Source organism: Balaenoptera physalus (genome assembly GCF_965194825.1).
Source record: "Balaenoptera physalus genome assembly, chromosome: 8".
In the NCBI taxonomy this organism is placed as follows: Eukaryota; Metazoa; Chordata; class Mammalia; order Artiodactyla; family Balaenopteridae; genus Balaenoptera; species Balaenoptera physalus.
The window spans coordinates 80,450,122-80,474,512 of record NC_138887.1 but is presented as its reverse complement, the minus strand read 5'-3'; the positions used below and the strand labels follow the sequence as shown (position 1 = coordinate 80,474,512).

General features: G+C 44.4%; 1 protein-coding gene across 2 annotated transcripts in view; it reads right to left on the bottom strand.

Moving 5' to 3' along the window:
- BMPER (BMP binding endothelial regulator) overlaps positions 1-22,849 on the bottom strand; it is a 255,137-nt gene extending 232,288 nt beyond the window's left edge. The window contains exons 1-2 of one of the 2 annotated variants that reach the window (XM_082471850.1): positions 21,870-22,849; positions 20,732-20,817 (exon numbers count right to left, since the gene is read on the bottom strand). In XM_082471850.1, coding sequence (XP_082327976.1) covers positions 20,732-20,817; positions 21,870-22,002 — 219 coding nt within the window. In that variant the 5' untranslated portion in view covers positions 22,003-22,849. The remainder of the gene's footprint in view (positions 1-20,731; positions 20,818-21,869) is intronic. The other variant, XM_082471849.1, reaches the window with a different exon arrangement.
- Between the last annotated feature and the right edge of the window lie 1,542 nt (positions 22,850-24,391).

Here is a 24,391-nt window from a genome sequence, read left to right as displayed (position 1 = left end):
GGATTAATAAGGAGGCCCTTTTTTATATTTAACTTACCTAACATTTCAATTATTTTTTAACAGACTTTAGTTTGTTGGAGGGCTTGTTTGGGGGTCCTAAGCCGTTTAAAGATTTAGGTCTGGCTTTTCTTCTTTGGCCTTTTCAAGGGACTCTCAGAACAAAGGAACAGAGGCCATTAGACTGTCCCGGCTACTCAAGTGCAGCTCTGATTTAAAACAGGGCAGTGTCAAATAGCTCCTCATTCTGTTTAATCATATTTTGAAATAGAACCAAAACATTAGCGAAGGCAGAACACAGAAGAAATAACCACCAAATAAAAATAGTAGCCCAAAGAAAGTAGCACTGCCTGGCTGTTATTATACCGTACATCGTATAAGCAAGGGATCTGCTGGCACCACTACATTAATGTAACTGGAATGGATTGAACACAGCGCAGCCAGTGACTGAGTGCAGGGGACCCTGTCACAGATGCAGCTCTGTGACACCGCTCAGACTCCCAGAAGCAGGCTGGAAAATCAGAGGGTAGACTGTGTCCCCTTCTGCCAGGGGACGGGAGCCAGGTATGTGAACGGAGAGGAGTGAATGTCAGCAGCCTTCCTTCATGTGATCCACATTCCCGAGTCTACCCTTTTCTCCTCCCAATCAAAAGGGATTCACACAGCTGGGATGTGGCATGGAGTCAGGGCTGCAGAGAAAACATCCACAGACTCCCGCACGGGAAGAAGATATGAACCCAGGCTGAAGGCGAACACAGGCTGCAAAGCAATACAGCCTCGTGTGCAAGTGGCCCAGCTACCTCCCCCAAGACCGTTGATTATTTTACACTACGGGCACCCTTCGGCACATGACAAGTAATGAATCAGCTTTTTCCTCTGCCCCAGAAGAAAACAAAAAAGGGAGGTGGGGTGAAAGTCTGTGAAAATTTTTATGCCTTTCTGGTGAGTTCTTTAGAACTAGCAAGAAGAGGATGGGGGTCTGACCCCAACCACCAGCAGGATCGACATCAGAGGGCATCATCAGAGGGCATTAGCCAGGCTTCCCAGTCTCCGGGACAGCACAGAGGCTGCTGGCCAGGTTGGCAGGGGCATCAGAGGAAGCAAGGAATGAGGGTTAAGGAGTTAAAAATAACAATAAAATTGGAGTCACTTCCATAGGAAAGGTCGTGATATGGTGTTAAGGAAGGCTACCTGGAGATGTTATTTCGGCAGTCCCTTTTCTGACTCATCACAATATAACAAGCTGCGCTCCCCAGGTATCCAAAGAAGCTGTCAACTCAATGGCCCCTTTTAATTGTACACACAGATGATTCTCTGGCAATGAAGAGCGAACACATCCAAAACACGGAAACCGAATGTCTTACATCACATTTGTGTCCTGCCAGGGTGATTGGTGGTGACAAACCACTTCTTCTTAAGACCAGCCTTGGAGGGCCATCGCCTCTCGTCAGTAGGTGTCTCCTCCCTGCGTCTTCCACCCACAGTGAGTGGGACTCACCAGGTCCTCTAAGGCCCCCTCATTCCTGTGGGTCAACAGCAAGCCACTGAGCAGATTTTGCAAAGAAGAGAACAGAAGATTTTTCACGGGTTGCCCATGAAAGCCTGCACGCTGTTGGGAGCTACAAAAATACCTGATCTTGACAAGTGAATGGAGCTGACATCACAGGGAATAGGCAGGGCAGAGGAACTGCTCGCAGCCCATCTGTCATCTTGACAAAGTAACTTTCTGGTCACTACTGAGACACTTTTCAAGACATCTGTACAATTGACCCCGACCACCAGCAATCACAGAGGCTTTCAAAGGGACCCCTGGGATGGCAGGCTTTAGGGCTGGTTCCTGCCGTCCTGACTACTGATAACGGTAAGGGCTGTCTGATGCATCAGGTGATGGAAACATCCCTGCTCCTGGGCTGTATTCACACTGGTACTGACGGCAGAGAGTGGCCGGTTAGCCTGAGGAATGTCAGGCAGGGGAGCAAGGGGGCAGGAGTCCTCTGGCCAGATGGAAGTTCACAGAACTGAAAAAGCCAGCCTCAGACAGCATCCCCCATACGAAGGCAAGCCTGTGAGGAGCTAGGGTTGGTCTGACTCACTCACCAGGGCCATTAACAGCATGTTGTCTTCACCAAGTCTTCCCCAAGGGCCACATGCAGATGTCAGAAAGAACTGGAGAAGCCACAGATTTATTTCATAGGTTTAGAATGTAATTTTAATCCACTAGCTTCCCCTTTCAAACTCATTAATCAATGAATGCCAATTTTGCATATAATCCTTTTCTGATTAAGGTGTTATAAAGGAATGAAAATGACCGGTCACCCATAAAACACCATTAACATAAACTTGTTGCTAAAGGGATTCACAACATGTGCCCCATTTTAAAAAAGAAATGCTTGGCCATGATTATTATCCTTCATCATTGCTTTTTTTAAAGGGTTTCATCATAGGACAGCTTCTCCGAAGCTTTAACATCTAAAATAAGACAAAAGTGTCAACAGAACACAAATGGTCTTTAGAAAATGTGACATCTTGGCTACGAACTTGGATTTTTCTGTAGGTTAAACCTTTGCACCGCAAAATTCAAATCTACCTGAATAAAAATCCATGGATCCGTTTAACAAATACTGTTGAGCCCCTGCCATGGGCCAGGCGCTGTGCCAGGTTTTTGCTGAGAACAGAACACATGAATCAGATCCATCCTCTGCCCTAGAAGAGGTTCCAGTCTTCTAGAGGGGCCAGAGCATAAACACGGCAAAAGCACCTCACATGCTGTAGCATGAGCGGATGCAGTCCTAGTCGTGAGTTCAGAGGAGGCGAAGGTCTGTTTCCACCAAATTCCATAGCCATAAACTCCCAGAGATCATCCACATCCTCCTGGTTCTTCAGACAGTAGGTGGGCCCCTGAATCAGCCTCAGAAAAGTTTCGTCATACAGTTCTCTCACTGAGACAGAATTTGACCTGCCTATGTCAGACCCTTGGGATTTGACAGCCCTCAAAAGGGATCTCCTTCAATGAGGCCATCCTAGTGCCCTCCAAGGTAGGCGCAGCGACATGGCTGGGCATTGCCTACAGTAGAGCAGCCTGTCTTATGCATATCATGGGAAATACTTTGTGCCACTTTTTTCTTGCTCTATGAAATTGTAATATTTAACACACTTTGCTAGTCTTTCTTCCATAATATGTTTTAGGTAAAGTGTAAAATACCAGCATACTGAATTTTAATTTACATTACAAAACCGATCATCATTATGCTACCAAGTGTGAGCAGTAATATCTACTTTTAAAACCAGTTTTCCATAGGGTACATTTTATTTTATAATTATTATTGCTTATTCTATATTTTACTACAATTGTATTTGGTTCCTTGGAGATAGCTTTTCATCTTTGTCAGTGTATCTGTACAATTTCCCCACCATCCGACTTGATATGCAATGTAACGTGAGCCATGAAAATGGCAAGTCTTCATTACAGAAAAAGCAGACTTTAGAGTAGAAAGGAAAATTCATAATTTATTTCTGAGGAAGAGGATTAGATCTTCAAATTATAGAATCAAAAAATCACACACCATTAATTAACTGAATTAATTACTTAAAAACTAATTGATTCAATTAAACTGAATCTTAAAATTAAATTAAATTAAACACGGCATATACTCAGTCAGCCAACTGATACAGATACGCAGTGGAAGGACCCAGCACTGTCCCAGGCCCTGGGATACAGCGTGAACGGGAGAGTCTGCATCCTCACAGAGCTGACATTCTAGTAGGGAGGCCTTCAAGAAACAAAGACACGCGTGATACAATGGCCACTGATGAGGGCTTTGGAGAAAAGGAAGCAGGACAAGGGAACAGAATGACAGGGTGTGTACTATTGGGGAAGAGTGGTCAGAACAAAGGCCCTCTAATAAGGAAACATTCCCTCAGAGGCCAGAGCGAAGAAATGAGAATGTGTAAATATATTGAACAAGTGTGTTCCGGGGACAGGAAAGAGCAGACGCCCTTGCTGAGAAGGTGCTGGGGATCATGCAGGAGTAGCAGACCAGGAGGGGAAGATGCTTTGGGGGGCGGGGCCAGAGACAGCATCAGAAGCCAGATCCTGCAGGGCCTTGTACTTAGCCTTCAGACTGTATGCCAAGTCAGCTGAGAAGCCACTGCGGGATGTTTTGTAAATAAGTGAAAAAATGGGATGTATAGTTTTCAATGGCCACTGCTTGATAATATATTGTCCAGAGGCAAAAGTGATCATGGAGATAGTTAGATATTATCAGATATATTTTCAAGGTTTTGCCATCAAGATTTGCTAGTAGATAGAATATAGGATGTAAGAGAAAGAGGAATCCAGGACATCATGGCTGATGGGCTAAGAGAATGGAGCAGTGAGGCTCACATTGCTGGCTGGGGGAAGAGAGATTTGGAGGAGGGGTGGAAAAATGAGATCTCTGTTTGGGCCATTTTAAGTTTGAGATGCTTGGAGGTGCCAAGTAGACATTTGAATTTCTGAGTCTGCACTTGAAGGGTAAGGGAACTGGGAACATAAACGCGGGAACTTTCAGCATATATGTATTTTTTAAGCCATGAATCTGTATAAAAATCACCTAGGGAAGGAGTGTAAATAGAGACACGTCTTGATTGAATGAATCCTGGGGCCCTCCCAATATTTAAAATTCAAAAAGGTAAGGAAGACCCAGCATAAAAAGGTCTAAGAAAGAGTAGCCAAATAAACAAAATTCTTATAAACCCATCATTGAAATGCTGAGAGATCTCTATACGTGTAAGTCCTTATACACACCCACACCCACCCACAGGCACAAATGCCCACAACTGTACACGATCGCTGGCTGAGATGATTACATTAACCCAGTGACCACCAGAGGTCACCTTCTCTCAGCACCTGCCACTGTGTCAGATACCTACAGACCGAGATGCTTCAGGACAGCTGTCGCTGTCCACCATTTAAGGCTCACAAGAGATGCTGTCTTGGCTACTGCTGGCCACTCTTTACCCCTAGTGCTAATAACCACCATGCCTGCCAAGCTACATCTCCAAGGGAACAGACTCAAGTTTAGGAAAATGCTGACTGCCTAGAAGATCTAAGAATGCCAAGGAAAAGTTCTAGGACCCGTGTCCTAAGAGAGCTTGGACCTCCCAGAGACCAGGGACCAAAGGGTAGGTGAGTGTTAAAGATGGGTGTGGGAGTGAGAGAACATTAAACCCCTAGTAGTAAAAAAAGAAAAGGAAGAGGAAAATCCCTCATTTTAAGTTTTCTTCTCAGTTGTACTTAGATCTAAAGCCAAAACCCTGGAATGAACAGAGTCCATAGTAAGACCCTGCTTTCAATTTCTGATCCTAACAAACGTGGCTCAAACCTAGGAGTGTGATCTCATCTACAGCAGGGTAACTAGGATTTAGAAATCTAGGGAAGAGGGCTGCGGTCACAGGCAGGCACTGGCCAAGAAGCAGGGAAGCCAAGACCCCACAACCACCCTGGGGCTCACTCTGAAAGAGAGTGAGAGGCAGTGAGCAGCCAGCGGAGAAGCTGGAACTGAGGCTATGTTGCAAATTTGGGGTTTGTACTCCTCTCTGTCCTTTCAACATCGTATTTATTCCCATAAATACGTACTTGAAGGCCATTAAACTTCCCCCCCGGCATTCTCTCCACCAGGCTAAATGCTATCAGCACACCATCATTAGTGAAAAATATTTACTAAACCCCTACCTGGGTGCTTGGCACTGCTCTAGCTAGTGCTTTAGCTATTCCCAGCAATCCTTTTCTCCACCGCTTGGTCATTATCACAAATGGTCCTCCTCTGGCCTCCACAGAGCTCCCCACTGGACTGTCCATCCCTCAAATGTCTGGCCCACGTGGGGTGTGTAGGAAGAACCACCACCCCACTGTAATTGTTTGTGCATTTCATTATCAGGCTGGGACCAAGAATTAAAAACTGAAACTGAGAAAAACAAGACACAAAACTTGGGGAGTGGTGACATCATGGAAACGCCGGGCTAATAACAGAGACAGAAAATAACATGGTAAAAAATAATAAAGATGGAAATGATAAAGGTGGAACCCTGGAACAATGGAATGCCAGGCTAATTTAAAAACAAAAAAAAAAACTTTTTTAAAAAAGGATTCTCATTAAAAGTATGGAAAATCGTTTAGCAACGTGACCAGAATTATGTGAAGGCAACATGAATCAGAACCTTCTCAGCTTGACTTTACACTCTCCTGATCAGGGAAAGGAAAATGTGGGCAGAAATTGGGGGGGCATCTAGAGAATGGAAAGAACTAACATTTCCTCCAAGAATGAGTCCATTCTGGATGAGGAAGGGGCCTGCTGGGCGGAAGTTGCCAGCAGAAGGAAACAGCTTCTGTTATAGAGGTTTGGGAACAAAAGGGGTTGGGATGGGGCGTATCTCTAAATCCAGCTTCACCTGGCCCTCAGCTCTTCATTGCTTGCCTCTGGCTCCTCCAGATGCTGCTGGATCCCAGCAAGTCTGTCATAAAACCCTGGCTGTTCTGTCAAATTGCTACATCTAGTTGGCTCATGCTGGAGAAGCAACAAACATACGTCATATCAGCTTCGCCCTGCAGCTGCTGTCCATCACAGAAAGACCACAGGAAACGGAGTGTATCCCTGTGGGAATCCATCTCATGGAAAGGCTAGCACCAACCTAGAGGGTCAGCCTGTCCCACCCAAAGGCGCCAGTCAGGACTCTACTTCACTGGACCACAAGGACTGTTAAAAACATAATCCCCAGGGAAGTTATTTGCTGGGTCTCTCTCACTCACCCCCTTGGGGTGCTTTCTCAACACTTGTAGTGAGAAAACATTCTCTGAGAGATATCTCAGTGGAGTCTACCCAGGATGGGCCAGCATTCCCGTACTTGAATTGTAGTCCCAGCTCTCGCTGATTAGCAGTGTGAGCTTTGTCTTGCTTTGCTTTTCCGAGCCTTAATTATCTCGACTGTGAAACAGGTTTCTTGAGAAGGCCTTCTCTCCCTCACAGCGTGGCTTTGAGGAAGATGAAGGTCAGGCTACCCCCAATTTAAGAACATGGTGCTGATTCGTAAAATAGTTATTGAGACTTACCGCACGTGAGGTGCTCTTCGAGATGCTTTGAGTGATGGTGAGAAGAATCAGACACTATTTCTACCCTGAAGAAGCCTTAAAGTCCAGTAGGGAGACAGTCATGTAAATAATTAATGAAACTTCAGGGTAGGCAGGAGTAAGGGTTATAATATGAGAAATCAACAAGAGGCGTCTAAGAAACAAGTGACTAATTCTGATCAAGTGACTAGGGGAGGCTTGATAGAGGAGAGGACACAAAGAGAAAAAGTAGCACTTCAATAAAGATAGCTAATGTACAAGATAACTGCGTGAAAGGTCAACAAAAATAGTGTTACATAAATGAGAGTGGACCTATGGATAAGTTTGGTACCAATAACAGAATTTCAAATGTACCTGACCACTAGTGAACAAGTTGCTTCATTGGGGAATTTACCTATATTTATGGTTATATTCAGATATCCTTCTCTTTCCACTAACCTCAGTTGGGAAGAGTTTTTCAAATACTGGATCCTGCATGGAGTCGCTGGAAGAGTTTATTAAATATGGAGATTCTCAGGTCTCTGCCAGATCTACTGAATCAGAATCTCTGGAGTAGAACCTCAGAATCTGCATGTTTAACAAGCTCCCTGGGGGTTCCTGTGCACATTAAAAAAAAAAGAGAGTCACCTCTGCTGGTGTGAGAATTCTTACCACTGACTTGTTAATGACCTGCAACTGTGTGAGAGAAGACACATCATCAGACTGAAGTGGGTGGGTGAGGAGGGAGGAGGAGGGACAGGCTGGCAGTGATGGGAACGCAACTGTGTGTCCCTTGTCACCAGTGCTCAAAGCTCTACTATAAGGGTCTCCCCCAACATGTACACAACCTCTGGTTCAATCACATTTTCACACTTTTATTTGAGACTCTATAATGAGAGAAAGTCATTGGCAAGCTAAATCCATGATCCAAATTTCATATTAAATACCTACATATACGATGCACGTATATACGTGTGTATATACACATACGCCTTCCAGCACAGTCAAGGAATAATAATTTGTTCTGATTAATCAGATACTCCAACCAAGAGTTAATATTTATGGCCTGCACGAGTTCATCAATTTTCAAAGAACGGGAAAGCAATAACTTCAAAACTATCTGGAACATAATTTAATCTCTTTTTGTTCATGTAAAAAAGAGCTTTTTCCCATCTCACAGTGCCTCGGGCCACTAGTAACATAAATGCTCAATACATATGTGCTGCGTTTAATAGCCATCAATCATTTTCCTACTTCGGTCGGTCCTGCAACTCGGTTCCCACGTTTCCTGCAGGGCACCCACCATGTGCCCCCTCTCACTGACCAAGGTGAATACCGCTTCCCTCCCTTCCCCCTCCCCACGCCACCATCAGAGGGTCCTGAGGATGTGTAGAGGAGCCCATTAATTCAGAGCTGGGGGCTCAGACATTAAGAGGTGTTACATTTTCCTATATCACCACATTTTATTTTTAGTTTGTGAACCCAGTGTCAATTCACCCTGAATTTAAAGGCCCCCTCATTAACATACATTGCAACAACCTGCCAGGAGAACTATGTCCAGTGAAAAATTCTCCAGGTGCTCAAAATACATCTTAGGTTGTACCACAAGAAATTGCTGTTTTAATAGGTCAACACCAAATATCCAAAATTTCATATACTTCAATCAAATGCCAAAATCTGGGAGCTCTATATTTCTGTAACTTGGCCAACTGGCGTGTAAAATACTTTAAGCAAATGTCTCTTTGCCCTTGCCCGGTGTATGGCTTACACGAAACAGAAAAAAAAAAAAAAAATCACATTTTTTAATAAATCCCAACTAGTTCCCTACATGCACACAGGCAATCACAAGGGAACGGAGGCCACTGTTGTCTGGTACATGCACAACCCAGAGGAAAAAAAGAAACGCCAGTTCTTCCCACAGAAGCCACCCCGGAACTAATGACGCTCCCTGAAAAAGCAGACTTCCGTCCCCTTCCCTGCCATCCAGCTACTCCCCAAATTCAGGCTGAGTCACCCCTCAGGGCACCCCGTCTGGGTGCTCACTTACTGCGCTCATGAGACTGCAAGTTGACCTCTGGTGGGTCCCACTGGCTCCTGGAACCACTGTTTCACATGTGCTTAAAAACAGGAAATCACCGCATCTCAATTCTAATAGGCCTGTTCCCCTCAAGGAGCATAAACCCAGGTACATGGCATAGCAGCTCTCAAGTGGAGGAATATCTGATTAGTCTTCTCAACCAGGAAAATAGCATCCCCCGGAGACCTAGAAACACTGGTATGTGAATGTCATGATGCTACCGCTTTTGCTCTATAAATCCACAAAGCAGGCCAGACCCAGCAGGCTGTGAGAGCTTCTAGAATTTGTGAATTTCTGAGGGTACAGAGTCAGTAAGAGGCACTCAAACAACCCAGCAAGGCTCTCCTGGAGACAGAAGTGGCAAGTTCCACAGGCCACTGGCCAGATGCAGCCCTGCCCTCTGAACCCAGAGGGAGCAATCATCCTATCTTGGCTCAAATGGTTTTGTTCAATTAGAAAATAAAATGGAAAAGGAATCCCCCAGTATTTTTTTAATAAGAAGTTCTAAGAATAAATACGGAAAAGGATGCACATGTCATTACTTTGCTCACTAAAAGGAAAGCAGTGAGTGGTTAAAGGAACTTTATTGCTAATGCTGCAGTCTGCAGACTTGCCCCCAAGAGGAACCTAAGAGAATAGGCTCAAAAAATTTTTTTTTACAGAGAGAGAGGGAAAAAAATTAAGATAAAGATGCTAAAAATGCCTCTCAATGAGGCCCAAATAAATATAAGAACAGCTTTGGGCCTTCTAGTTTTCCTGCCCCCTCTCAGAAGGCCAGCTCTATCTCTCCTGGAAATAGTCTTCTGAGGTCACCCACGGCTGCAGAGGCCAGCAGCACCAGCAGACGGTCCACCACACAGCATCTCCAAATAAGACGCTCAGCCTACGCCTGACAGCCTTTGCAGCCATGAAAAAACCATCTGGCCAAAATCTATTTAGTTGACCAAGAATACAAGAGTTATTTTGGAAATGCGTGCTTTTGTGAGTGAAAATGTGAGGATTGTTATCTCCGTCACTGTGATTCTCTTTGAAGTGTCCCTGGGGTATCATGACTCATGCTGCAGATCTTCTCCCAGAGCCGTTTTACGGTTATTCCATCAAAGCAGGGCATTCGGGAGACATGCTCTGGTCAGGGAAGATGCCACTTGTCCCGCCCTCTCATTTTCTCTTGTTGAGTTACCTGTGTGAAACCTTCAAATTGCCATTCAGGTTATAGACCTTTGGGCTTCTCGTGTGAAAGATCTGGGTTAGTCCCACCCATTACCTAACATTTGAAAGAAAAAGCAACAAAAAAACTCATTACACTGCACGACGTGTACATACAATAAGGCCTTTGTCCTTAAAGGAAAAACATAATTTTCAACAGAGTCGGCTCCCAGAAGCCAAGGGAGCTAACATCCAAAACCTAATATAAACACTGAGGCTTATGTCAAGGTTTCAGAGTTAGCCTCACTGAAAGGGGGAGGAAATGATGGGGAATGGCAGCCACAGGGATCCGAGGCATTTTTTCATTGTGATTTTTGAAAGCAGAACTGAGATAATCCCCGATCCTCCCCCTCTTGGGCACCTCCTGCATTGTCGCCTACAAGGCTGCTTTCGACAGCAGGATATTTCTATAAGAGGGAATGTTCCTTTTGGTGCAAATAAAAGCAGGTCTTCATGTCTATATGATTCTAGTTTTCAAATGTGAGTACATTCCTTTCAAAGGAAAAAAAAGTTTTTTGTAATGATTATTTAGGATGTCTTTTATAGAGGGGGTTGACCTTCTGTGACAAACTCTCTGGGAGAATCCTGTTTTGGAACTTGGAGTTCCATTCTGGGGGGGAGCGATCCCAAGTGTTAACAACCCAAATTATAAACAGGAAACTCCAGCCTGACTCCCACTCAAGTCCCAAGGTTGTGGACCTCTCACTGAAGCTATGGGGCTTCCAGAGATGAGGGGACAAGGTTCTTACACTTGAAGACCTCATCTCATAAGATAAATCTGCCCAAGTTAACTACATACAACGCAGAACATGCTATCAAAGAGAAGAAGCAGATTCCTAGAAAACAAGCACACAAAGCTCTGTGAATGCATAGGGTCCACACGTCCAAATCCAGTCACCTCAGTTAATCTGGGATCACCCGATACACCACGGGTATCCACAGAGTGACTGTGGCTGGGCAGATAGCAGGACCCTGCACGTTCTAAAAGGGGGAGGGGAATTCCCTGGAGGTCCAGTGGTTAGGACTCTGCGCTTTCGCTGCCAAAGGCGCGAGTTCCATCCCTGGTCAGGGAACTAAGATCCCGCCAGGCGTGCCTCACGGCCAAAAGTAAAATTAAATTAAAAAATAAAAATTTTTTTAAAAATGTTTAAAGTAAAACTAAATAAATAAATTAAATTAAATGGGGTTAGGGACTCTGACATGTCTGTCTGGGTGCGTCTACCAGTAATTAGTTTTACATTTCTGCCTCCTACCTGCCACTTCCTCGTTCAATGGCAAATACCCCAAAGAACAGCAAGGCCTCACTGTGAAAGCAACGTTGTGATTAGCTGTCCGGAGATGGACACCAATCAAACAGGTGAACTTTTGAAGATGAAAAATAGAGGAGCAGCCCATCTTGCTAAGCCCCAAATACTCCCCGGGTTTGCTGTCTTTTATGGAAAAGATAGCAGTCGCTTCTACTGAACTTCCATTGTCTGCCCTGACAGAAGTTCAGAGTAAACACATGTCATAGGAATTGACAATAAATTGAAACAAAAGCGGTAGTCCATTAAATCATTTCTTAGAAGTCTTGCAGTAGTCTATGTAATCACTTCTTAGAGGTATAGGATAAGCAGTAATTGCATAGCATTTAGGTAGTGGCAGTAGCTATCATTTCTGAAGTGCTTCCCATCTACCAGACCCTGTTTTAAGAATTTTACATGTTTTGACTCACAGTTCTGACAAAAGCCCTATGATGAAAATATAGATGTCGAGATACAGAAACATCAGGCAACTCACCCAGAGCCATACAACTATGAAAGGAGGCATGGGAACCACTACACTATCATTCCTAAAAAATATACTCATTATAGTATATGTTAAAAACTGGTTTATAGCATACACCTTACTTCCTTCCATTCCAGTTCTGGCCCTTAATAATAATAATTCCACTTACACTGTTTACAAAGGTCTTTCACAAACACCAGCACATTTAATCCATACACATCACCTCAGTTAATGGCTATAGCAAACAGATGGGTTCTGCATTATGATTCCTCTTTAGAAATGAAGCTGAAGGGCACACATACCATTGTGACTTGCCCAGCACCCACGACTAAGGCTCAGAGAGACCAAGGTGGCTGCTGAGTGATGCACAGCTACAAGGCGGCCCTGGGGAGACTTGAACCCATAATTTCAGACACCAAGGCCACCACTCCACAGCTGTACTTCAATGACAAAACAGTCATCAAAAATTTAGTGAAAAAAGAAAATATTTTTCCTGAAGATCTAACTAAGGGATTCAATTATATCATAATATTTTTTAAAGCACCATTAACAGTTTCATAGAGCAAACCTGAAAGTTTACTATGGTAAGATTTTATATTAGTCAGGTTCTTTGATAATGTTGCTCTGATTCATAATAAAAAATGCCTCAATGTAGCCTTGCCCATTTTGCACTTAACTATAGAAACATTCCAAAGACACTTGCAAAATCCTATTACATTTATTCATGAAATTAGTTTTGTTTGGGGACCTTTGAAAACATCATGTGGTATTTATTCACTTTTGCTAAGACCGTTTTAAATCACAGTTCGGAAAATTTGTGATTTTTGCACTAAATTTTCAAAATCCCTACAGCAATCTTAGTTTGGGATTTCTCTCAAATGAGTTTCCACCGAATTCTATCTATGATCAATTCTACTCCATGGGAAAATGTGCAGCTGGTACTAGGGACCTGGGCACCACTGACTGTTATTGATTGTTTAAGATCGTTCGAGAAGATGATGACAAAGTTCCTTCTATGATGTTCTCCTAGAAGGTTCAGTCTAACTCTGTAATATCTAATACCGCTGGTCTTTCTCTTCTTCAAGCATCTTCTTCCTTGGCCTATGCTTTGTTGGTTCTCCTTCTGCAACCATTTCTCAATCCCTGTCATTGGCTTCTCCTTTTCTAACCTTCTTTTAAATATAGCCCTTCTTCTAGTTACTATTTCTTTTATGGGAGTTTGGGGTGGGTAGATGCAAGCTATTACATTTAGAATGGATAATCCTAATGTATAGCACAGGGAACTATATTCAATATCCTGTGATAAACCATAATGGAAAATAATATGAAAAGAAGAATGTATATATGTGTATACCTGAGTCACTTCTAGTTTCTATTATAGGCTCATTTCTTGAAATCTCAACGTAGACCCCTTCCCAAGACAAATAATTTATTCCCAAAGTTCTGAAATTTATTTCAATGCAGACAGTTAACAAATTGCTGTCTTCTAGTCCTGATTTCTCTAGTGAGATCAAGATCTACATTTTGAAGAGTCTACCGGGTTTTCCTACTTGGAAGGTCTATGAAGCCCAGTCATCAATTCTAAACTCGTCATCCCCACCCACATCTGTGACCTCTTCTCTTCCTACACTGTCTATAACATTGGCTAGAACTTCCAAAATTCCCTTCAATCCACCCCATCTCTCACCTCTGCCATCTATTTTATTGCCAAGTGCTATCAACTTGGGTTCCAAAACTCCTCTGCAAGTCTAGGGGTCCCAGCACATGGGTACACTTTTTTTAAGGTGGGTTGTCCAATTTCGATGATTGTATAAATTGTATAAATTGTGTGCTACCACTGAGAATACATACTACCATGGAGAATACTACCACTGAGAATACATCTACCAGACTGAATAATTTGCCGAAGGGGTCATGCAACAGTGCAGAGCAAGGTATCACTGTGAGTAAGAGGAGAGAGCTAGCACCCAAAATGGAATTTTGAGAGTGAGGCCTGGAAGTAAACAATTCTATTCAAGTAACAGCACCCAGAGCTGCTCCAGAGACACCAAGTGATTAGCACAGTGACTGCTACAGAGACACACTAGCACATCATCCCGCTGCAGTGACTACTGCATTTTAATTACTGTGTTTTTCCGGGCATTGTTTGGAGTCTTTTAATCCAAATATTCTAGAACTAGAAGGCAGTGAAAGTAATTCAAAAGAATAAGCAATATTGGTTTATCCCAACACCTTCTTTCTCACTGTCCATCCCTGTTCCAGGCCGCTTGCCCTCACCTGACCACAACACATCCCTAGTGCCTGTTGTCCAAACTCTGGCCCCTCCACACTCTAAACAGCTCCCACAAAAGCTTCTAGAGGCATTTACATAAAACACATCTTATTGTGTCATGCGGCTGAGCCAAAATATTAAATGGCTCCCCCGATTCCACGAGTGGAACTGAGCTCCTTATTACTGCACTCAAAGTCCTCTATGCTTCCCACCAAGCCTTCTAACTCCAGCTTCCACCGGAGCTTTGGGTACACTGGGCATACTGGACTCCGCCATCTCCACAATTCCCAAGCACACACTCCTCTGTGCCTTTCCTCCAATCACGCCTTGCCAAGACTATCTTTGCTCCGCCCATCAAAGTCCCAGATGATCCAATCAGAATTCATCTACAGCTCCCTTAGTACTTGAGTTTGAGTCCAGCATAGTGTTTTTCTGGCCCTCCTATGAAACTTATTTATGCATGTGTCTTTCTCCTCCGTTCCGCTGTGGGCAAGAATCTGTGTTACTGGTCTTTGCCTCCCCAAGGTGCCCAACCAGCAGAATGCTTCAAACACAGAAAAGGCAAAAAATGGAAGGGGAGAATGAAGTGTGAAGAGAAGGAAGAAAGAATAATATTATTGAATTTATAACCTGTTACTCCTAGTGCTTCAAGTGATGTTTTATAGAATTAGAACTGGGAATCAAGAGGTCTTAAAATATACACCCAGCGCATTTGCTGATCTTAACTAAGTTCAACAAGCACACTTGACCTCCTGGGGCCATGAAAGGTGATGTTATTAGTATTTTTTATAGCACAAAGAATCCAACAGACCATCAGTTGGACAGAAGTGCCACAGAAGAGGGTGTGAGAAACTGATATCCTTTGTTTATTCAACGAATTTGTATTAATTGGCTTTATTTTCTATCGTTTTGCCTTGCCTGACTTTTCTTATTATGTCCTGTTCTCCTGCCCTCACTATATCTGAATCCCCATCTGGGGAAGGGCTCTCTTTCCTCGGCATGGTTTCCCACACTTAAAACACAGTTTACAGCTGATGCGCACTATAAAGGCCGGTGCCTTGAAATGAAAAGAAAGCGTGTTTAAAGTGGGACAGGGATGGGGAAGGGGAGGACACAAGTAGGTAGGCAGCAAAAACCCACTCAGGTCTGGAACGGGGTGAGAGACTTCCACAAGGTGGGCCAGGAAAATCCCCATGATGCCAGACCACTAGGCAGTTTTTCCAGAATTACAGCACTTCTGAGTCCCAACCCTACCCTTCTGCCAATAAAAGTACAAGTGAAGGTGACCCCGCAGGCATAGAGACGTAAATACTCTGCAGAAAAACGAGGCCCCTCTTCCATGGAAAGCTTTTTAATGTTTAATGGAGAGCAAGGGGAAAACTTATACCAGGGCTCACAGACCACTGGACCAATAAGGAAACAACTCAGATCGACCCAGTCCAAGTCTAGAGGGACAGAAAAACCCACAAAATGTCACTGACTTAGCCCTGTTCTTTCATAACTATGGGTGGGCTTGGCATCATTATCCCTATGTCTTTTCTCCATCAGCTTCCATTTTCTCCCTTTTCTGATGAAACTTGGCATCTAATTCCATGTGAGGAAATAAGAATTTAACATCATCATCAACATCATCATCATTAACAACAATAATGCATCCTTCTGACTATATGCCAAGCTCTGGACCAAGCCTTAAATGCTGTATCTCATTTGATTCTCACAGCAAGTCTATGAGCTCGGTAGTGATAGACGTCCCACTCTCCAGATGAGGAAACGGAGACTTAGAAAGGTGAAGTAACTTTCCTGAGTTCACCACCAGTAAGTGACAGAGCCAAGATCCGAACCCAGGCCTGTCTGATGCCAGGGCCAAGGCTCTTTGCCAAAATGATATGAAACCAGCCAATAGCTGCCTAAACTGTGTCTTCCTCTAAAAGGGCCATCCAAGTCCAGACCTGGTCATGTTACAAGACCAAGATCACTCTAACTGCTCCCCAAAGTAAGCCTACGTCAGCTTTGCAGAGGCTGAAATAACTCTCTGAGCCCTTGGAAGTTATCTGTAGACGTTTGTAAGTAGTAAATGACCAGCAGAAGCAAGTTGGTTTACCGTAGAAAACACTGTTTTCACATCCCAGATCTGTCTCTTAGTAACTATGTAACCTCAGGACATTTGCTCCACCTCTCTGAGCCTCAAGAAAGCATGGGTAATAATAATTGTCTATGAGCTGGTACTGGTGAATTTGCCAGCACAATGCTGTAAATTAGTTACATTTCCCCCCAAACTGTTGTATTGAGTACCTTATTCTATGGAAAGGCAATTGGTCGCAACACTGTCTAAACAGAGTATAAATAAATAAATAAATAGATAAATAAATAAATAACTCCTGATCATTTCCTTAGTGAGCATCCAAATCCAAAGTCCAAAAATGATACAAAACAATTTCCAAAAAATTGTGGCAACCTATGCATATGTGCATGTACTAAGTGTATCTCTCTGAACACATAAGGACTATTTTTTATCTCCTCTCCCTCTCTCTCTCCTTCACCCTCCTGGCTCTCCCTCTCTCCACCTCTTTCTCTCTCTCTCTCTCCCTCTCTCTCTCTCTCTCACACACACACACACACACACACACACACACACACACGAATTGAATCCTGATGCACCGCTATCTCCCTCATTCTCAAACACGTGCCTAACACTTGTTCAGATAATAGATAACTTAGTCTCTAGCCAGTTAATTTGAACAATAAAAAACATGAGGCTCTTATAGAGATAAGGTACCCAAGAGAATCAAAGATGCTGGTAGCTGCTTGTTTAGTGACAGAAGATTTTTGTGATTAAAAAGTGGAAGACAGCAGACAAAGCCCCCTCTGTTTGCACCACTTGGTTGGCTCCAAGCTAGGTGGAGCCCTGCTTCTTGTAACACCAAATCTCACGTTGCTTTTTATGAGCAGAGGGTCCATTTCTAAATTGCACCCCTGGATTTAAAAGAGGAAATTTAAACCTCAGAATCATGTTTTTTGCTGAACAAAATGTATGCCAAACTAAGCTCTGACTGACTTCTGGTTTTCTGACTCCCAGCCTCCAAAGTTTTCTCAGGTTTCCAGTACTGGGCCGAACTCACTGGCTTGTGCCATTTCCTTCTATGCTACGGTTAGGTGGAAAAGGGGTGAGAAGCAGGGTACCACTTCCCCAGGTTCACTGGATGGATATGGGCATGCCCGAAAGATCCAGAGGACCACTTTAGCTTCATTAGCTGAGAGAGGCTGGCTCCTTCCTATCAGCTGTACTTCACGGAAGGCACCAACGTGTTGTCCTAGGCATTACGGGAAAAATAATTCTAGCAAGAAGGGGGAAAACATCATACAAAACAGCAATAAGTCTGGGCCTTCCTAACTCAGCCCCACAAAAGACCGTTTTGTAAGATGGGGAAAAGCTGTACTTTGCTTACTAACTGAACAATGAAGCACTTGCATCTTTAATCCAAACTGTCTGCCCACTTCCCTAGATTTCAGGACAATGGCCTAACTTCTCACCTTCCCTCTTGAATAGTTGAACCCACACGCTTTAGAATGATACCCATCAGCAGCTAACAAACAGGTTATTCTTGGACCACGACTGATGCTGGCAAAATGCTCGGGTCCAGGCAGACAAGGATAAGTGAGAATAAAATTATTCAGTTCTGTTTGCCGTGGCCACTGCATCCGCAGTCATCCTCAAAATTCCCACAGAAATAAGCTCATTCCACCTTTGAAACATTTCGGAGCTTAAAAGTTTAAATCAGGCCAAGTTGATTTTGTAGGGTTTTTCAACCTTTTACACTGTAATTACATGCAGGACTTTGTGCCACCTATTTCCTCCCAACTGTAACATTTTACATCTTTTTTAAGCATACGTTGAGGTTAGCTTTTTTTTTTTTTTTTACATGTTATGAAACAAGATATGAGCTTATACTCAGCTTTAGGTAACTTTCTGCCAAAAGGCTGGACCAACACAAACTAAATATGACTATTTTCTTTATCCAAAGTACAGTTTTGACTATTACATACCCTCTTAATGTACATACATAAAACTAGCTCACAACTAAGGCTCCCTGCAGGTCAGCTGAAATCATAATGAGATTTTCCTTTCATATAATGTGATTAACAAATGTTAGCTAACAGAACTCCTAAAAGACTCAAAAGAAAAAAAGCAAAATTACTCAAGCAATGCCAAAAAGTCAAATAACTCAACAAACTTTCTATTTTTTTCTTTGCTTTTTCACATCTTTAACTTAGAAAACAGCCTGTTTCACTTGATTATATGTATGTGCTCTAGAGGCAGGTGAGAGTGAGTTCCAGCTCCACTATTTACTAAAATGCAACCTTCACAAGCTACTAAACTCCTCTAGCCTCAGTTTCCTCATCTGTAAAACAGGGGGGCAAAAATCCTCAAGGGATTTTTGTGAAGATTAAATGAAACAATGCAGGCTTCAATAAGTGTGGGCAAATAGTGTTTCATAAATGTTAGTTGCTATTGCTGACATTATCTATCTGCTAAATAAGTCTACCCTCCAACCTAAAAAAAAAATGTCAACCAGCCTCATGGCAGTCTAGGTGCTTTGAAATTCATATACTGCAATGGGTCCCTCAGAAACTTACAAGAGCAGACACAGATAAAGGAGTGGTTGTACATCTATTCTTACTCAATTTTATCAAGTATTACAAATGTTTGGGAAGCAATAATAACTATGACAGCTTGGGCCCCATAATCCTAAACCCCTGCAAAGGTCACGGCAACATATCACTGAGGCTTTCAGCTAGTGAGAGCTCTGAGGCATCCTCTGAATAGCAAGTGAGTTGGAGTGCCAGAGTCCAGACTTTATACGTTTAGAAAGGATTTCTGACAGCTCTTACGAAGGCAGATACCTCCAAATGTTACTCGAAGATATAAATGAACCTACCACCCGTCTGAACTTAATCAATGCATTTCTGGAATAAGTATCACTCCAGAACTCCAACTGACGCATCTTTTCAGATTCACTCTTTACCTTCAAAACAGCAAGATTCTAATATCTGTTTTATTAGCAGTAAGGCTGTACTTTCAGGGAAAGGCACTACTTCCCCCAGGGCAGAGTATGGAAAAGGGGAAATGCTGTATGGAGAATTTTTATATTATTTGGGAACAGTCTGCAAAACCCAAACTGTATATTTAAACTTTACAAATGTAACAATATTGTAACGCTTATCTCTGCAAATGAAATGCATTTTTACCTCTATTTCTGTTGATTTCCTTAGTCTTCAGAACCTGATAATCATTTGATACAGACATTCACCTTCACCCATTTATCATTTCACAGCATTGACCTCATCTCTTGTCATGAAAAAGTTTGGGTAGTTTAAACCCAGATGGCTTGGCTTTCACCTAAACACAGAAGAATCCCTTCTCTGGTTCCATACAGCATGTTGATCTGATAACAAGCAGTCATCTATCACTTGGGGGCTTTGCATTTGACTGCCTTAATGTATTTCCAACAGGGTTTTGTGATGTGTAGTTTTTAATCAAGGTTTGCCAAAACTGATTGGCATGTAAAACACTTTTAAGCAAAAATGTTGTTCTTTGTAAGTCTCTATTTCAGCTCAGAAATTCTTATTCGTATAACTTAATCTCCCTCGTGTGGTTACTTATTAGACCTTATCATTAACTATTAAGTTAAAATAAATTGAAACAAAAATTTTTTTTAATCTATTAGCCACTGCCAGTGTTAACTAAGCAGCTGAAAGCCAAGTGTCATCCTCTAAGGATAGAATATCCTTTCTGACTCATGCTTCCAAATCAGAACTACAAAGACTGTTTTTGAGAGCTTAGGATATAAGAGAGGCAAAGAAATCCAAGATTACATCTTGTCCTCATGTTTGTGCTTTGTGACTCTCACCTCTTTTTCCCCTTGTCATATACCTTATCCCAGACCTTTATACCTAAATGTTATCATTTTCACACTGAGCTCAGACAACAGAATCAAGGCAGAAAGTGTGGTGGCACCTATGATTTGGTGGCAATAGCCATTCCTGGGAACAGAAGGGCAAATGGTAAATATCACTGAGACGATGCCATACCAAGTCCACCTTAAGTTTACTTCTGTAAACTGATGTCAAAGATAAGAATTCCAAGACTGATGAAATGGAAACTGCAAAAGTCCATAATACTCAGAAATTCAACTGAATTCAATTCACCAGCTATCTGAAGTTTTGTAATGACCAAAACCAGTTTTTAAGATTTGGTCATATTACATTTAATGGATTCACCTTATCAGAGGGAGCAATTGACTTCACATTACCTGATCTCCATACTCACCATGCAGACACACATTATACAAGGGTTGTCCGTGATAAATGGAATCTGGAGAACTTCACCTTCATTTTCACATTTTGCAACAGAACCTGAAGGGGAAAATAAGTTATTTAAATTTAGCTTAGTGCCATTGTTACAAAAATAGAATTTTTACATTAATGCTTTTTGAAACAACTATACCCAAATTTCAGAAATTCCTAATGAGTTTTAAATTCTCAAACTCACCCAAAAGAAGTCCCCCCGAAGAAAATCTATTTTAAATAGTTTTATTAGAACAGGTTTGTTTTGTTTTTTTTAAAGGCCGTGCTATATAGATAGATTTTCTGCTTTCGATGGTTTAAGCACAATTCCAAGTATTTCACTGGATCCTTAATAATACCCCTCCTTCATGAAGGCATTTCAAGTAAACACACACTCCCACATGCAAAAAAAATTCAAATTGGCCATTAAGGCAGATTTTAAATTTGAACAGAATTCAGGACAGTGTCAATGAACAGGCCTTTATATGAATCCGCCTCATATTGTCTTGAGCTGAAATCACTTTTTGAAACACAATCTTCTTTCCTCTTTTAGAAATTGCCTCAATATTTTCTTTTTTGCACCAGGTGTCACTAAAGTATGTCCTTCAGAATAGCAGCTGAGGTCTTCACCTGCCTGAAAGCATATAATTATTATATCCTGCTGTTATTACCCTTTTAAAATATGATAGTTTCTTTAAATTCAAGGTGCTTTAAAAAGCACTCCCTGTACAGAAGCTATACTGGAACCCTATAGAGTGAGAAAGGCCGACGGGTGGAAAACGGTCAAATTTTTTTCTTTAATTGTATACGGGAGAAAAGATCAAAATAAAGATTGAAGAAAACTAAAAATAAATAAAGGAACTTCTCAAATTCAAATAGAAGAATCTCCGTTATCACTACAGTATTGATGTCAACAGCCTCCTCGCCCTCCACCCCTTAACCTACTCACTGCCTTCCCACCCCTTAGCCCCGCGGGTTTCGCTTCTTGCCCACCGCCCGCGAGGGGCAGGCTCCTAGGTGCTCGCTCCCCGCCCTCCCGTCCCCGAGGCCAGCCAGCGCTTCCTCTCCCAGGTACCAAGCCACCGTCCGGGAGGGTCGGTCCCTCCCGCCCCCTCCCCTACCTGTCAAGAAGGAGGAAGCCAGAGACATGGGGACCCCCGAGCAATTGAGCAGCAGCAAGACGCAGCAGGTAATCCCGGGCGAGCGCCGGCAGGGACGCTCAGCCAGAGCCCTGACGCCGGAGAACCAGAGCATCGTCACCTGGAGGGAATCCCGGGCGACTGCAGGTCCCGCGCCGCCGCCTATGCTCCACTACCGCCGCTCGCAGTCAAAAAGGGCTCTCAGCCGGCGAGTCCGGAGACAGTCCGCTAAGGAGGGAGGCGGGCGCCCGGGAGCCTGGGGCGGGGGGGTGGGGGGGGGGGCTGGAGGGGGAGGCGGGAGAGCGAGGCGAGGGGTGAGGGGCGCCCAGGGAGGAGGGGTCCTGCGGCCAGGCTCCTCCAATGCGGCTTTTTTTTTTTTAAGGAGTTGCTCGCAGCGGTTTAGTCGTCGGCTCCTCCATACTAGAGAGGGGGCCGGGAGGAGGGGGTATCGGAGCAGCCGGAGATAGGCAGAAAGGAGTGGCTGCGCTTCCCGCTGCGCACCGCTGCACAGCCGCCGCCGCCGCCCGGGCTGCAGCGACTGCCCGGGGGCGCGCCGCTGCCGCGGCGTCCTCCACTCCTGCCCTCCCACCTCCTGACGGCCCCTCAGGCTCTCAGCCCGGCCCGCGCGCACGCTCGCTCCGGCGCCGGAGACCCGGGCGCCCCGGGCGCCTCTGGGAACCCGCTGCGGGCGCCCGGGCGCAGGGGGCATTGCAGAAGCCCCGCGCCGGGCGCTTGTCTTCGCCAGGCGTCCAGCCCGCTCCCCAGCCCCTCGAGGGAGGCCACTTGCCCCGGGGCACGGAGCGGAGCGGGGCAGGCGTGTCTCCACCGCCCGGAGCGCGCAGCGCCTCCTCCCTTTCCCGGGGGAACCCTCCCCTAGCCGGGAATGCCGCGCCACCCCCGCTCACACCCGGGTGCTCCAACCCTGGGAGGGAGCAGAATATGGGACGCAGGGCGCCTCACCACCCCTGCTCGTTCCCAGACGCCCCAGCTTTGGGATGGAGCGACACGGGGCGCCGGGGTGGGGGGTGGGGGCCGCGCGACTTTTCACTCCCTGCTTTGCTTCTGTCTGCTGGGGGCGAGACAGCGGACTCCCGCGCTGAGCGGACAGAGGGGCGAGGGGCCTTCCAGATCAGTGTTCTGTGCTTATGTGTCTGCCAGTCGTGACACTAGGGAAGACAGAAGCTGAAACTACACGCAAGGTCGATTAATAAACACACAGAGGCGAACGCTTTTCGCCCTTAAAAAAAGAGAACAGTCGCTCCATGACTCCTCCCATCCAACCCCGGGCGGACCGGGGCGGGGAGGTGCTGTTTGACTAATCATTCACTGACCCGAGAAAGAGGGAGGGACCGGCGCGGCGGCTAATCTCCAGCAGGAATAGCCACCCTGCGGCCTCTGCAGCCGCAGCCCTGGGCATCCAGGAGTCCGACCCTACGTACGGCCCGCGGATCCCCCCGGCCGGATCGCGGCCTCCTGCTCAGGCGGTGGCACCCTTTGCTCAAAGTGGGGGATGCAGTGGAGGAGAGAAGAATTTTTGTAACCAAATGGGAATTAGGGGACGCTTGGCAAGTGTTGGGACCTGATGATCAGCTGTCCTCGGAGCTCGCCTTGGGTCGCCGGCTTCCTCTTCCCACGAATGGAAACGGGGCCCCCTCACGCCCATCCTCCTGGCGGGTCGGCCTGGGTGGATCTAAACGGCAGTCGCGGACTAGCCAAGCACGTTTCTCAGCGGGACGCACCTAACAGTTTCCCGGCGCAAAGTGGGTTGTCGGTAGTCGCAGAAAATAAACTATACCTTTGCAAATATATTAGTCAGTTTGCGGACACATTTAGTACAGTTTCCTCTTAAGCCCTCCCCTCTTTGGGGGGGCGGGGGCTGTTTATTTGTTTTTATTTTTTCGAGTAGTTGGAGCCTTCACTTAAAGCTGCAATGCCCACATTCCGGCACGCCAAGGAGCCAATACGAGCGCATTGCTCTGACAAGGGAAAAGTAAGAGAGGGGAAAGCTGTCATTAGCTTAGCACGCTCCATTTCCCTCTCAAAACAGATTTTTAGTGTAAAACTTAAATTAAAAGAGAAGAAAGATGATGTGTGGTTGCTTTTTTTCCCCCCCAAATAACCACTACGGCCAGGCAGCTCCTTGAAAATCAGAGTGTTTAATGTATTTACTAACGATAAAGAGAACATGCATAAAAAGAAATCTCTAAACCTAGCCTTACCTCCCAATCCATTTTTTATCAAAAAAATAAAATAAAAACGTTTATGACTACAGAGAAGTACAGTCAGTTGAAACCACTACCTAAAAAAGATTCTCTCTGCATGAGGCTTTTAGATAAAGATGATAATCGTGACTTAATTAAGGAAAACGGAATAATGGGTAGGCTGGGAGACCTTTCATTGCCCTAGACTTCAGCAGTAGACCTGGATAAACTCACATTAGAGAACTGCAGGCTATTTGAAGAGTACACATTAGTTACTCAGATGTGCCTTCCCTGACATCAGCC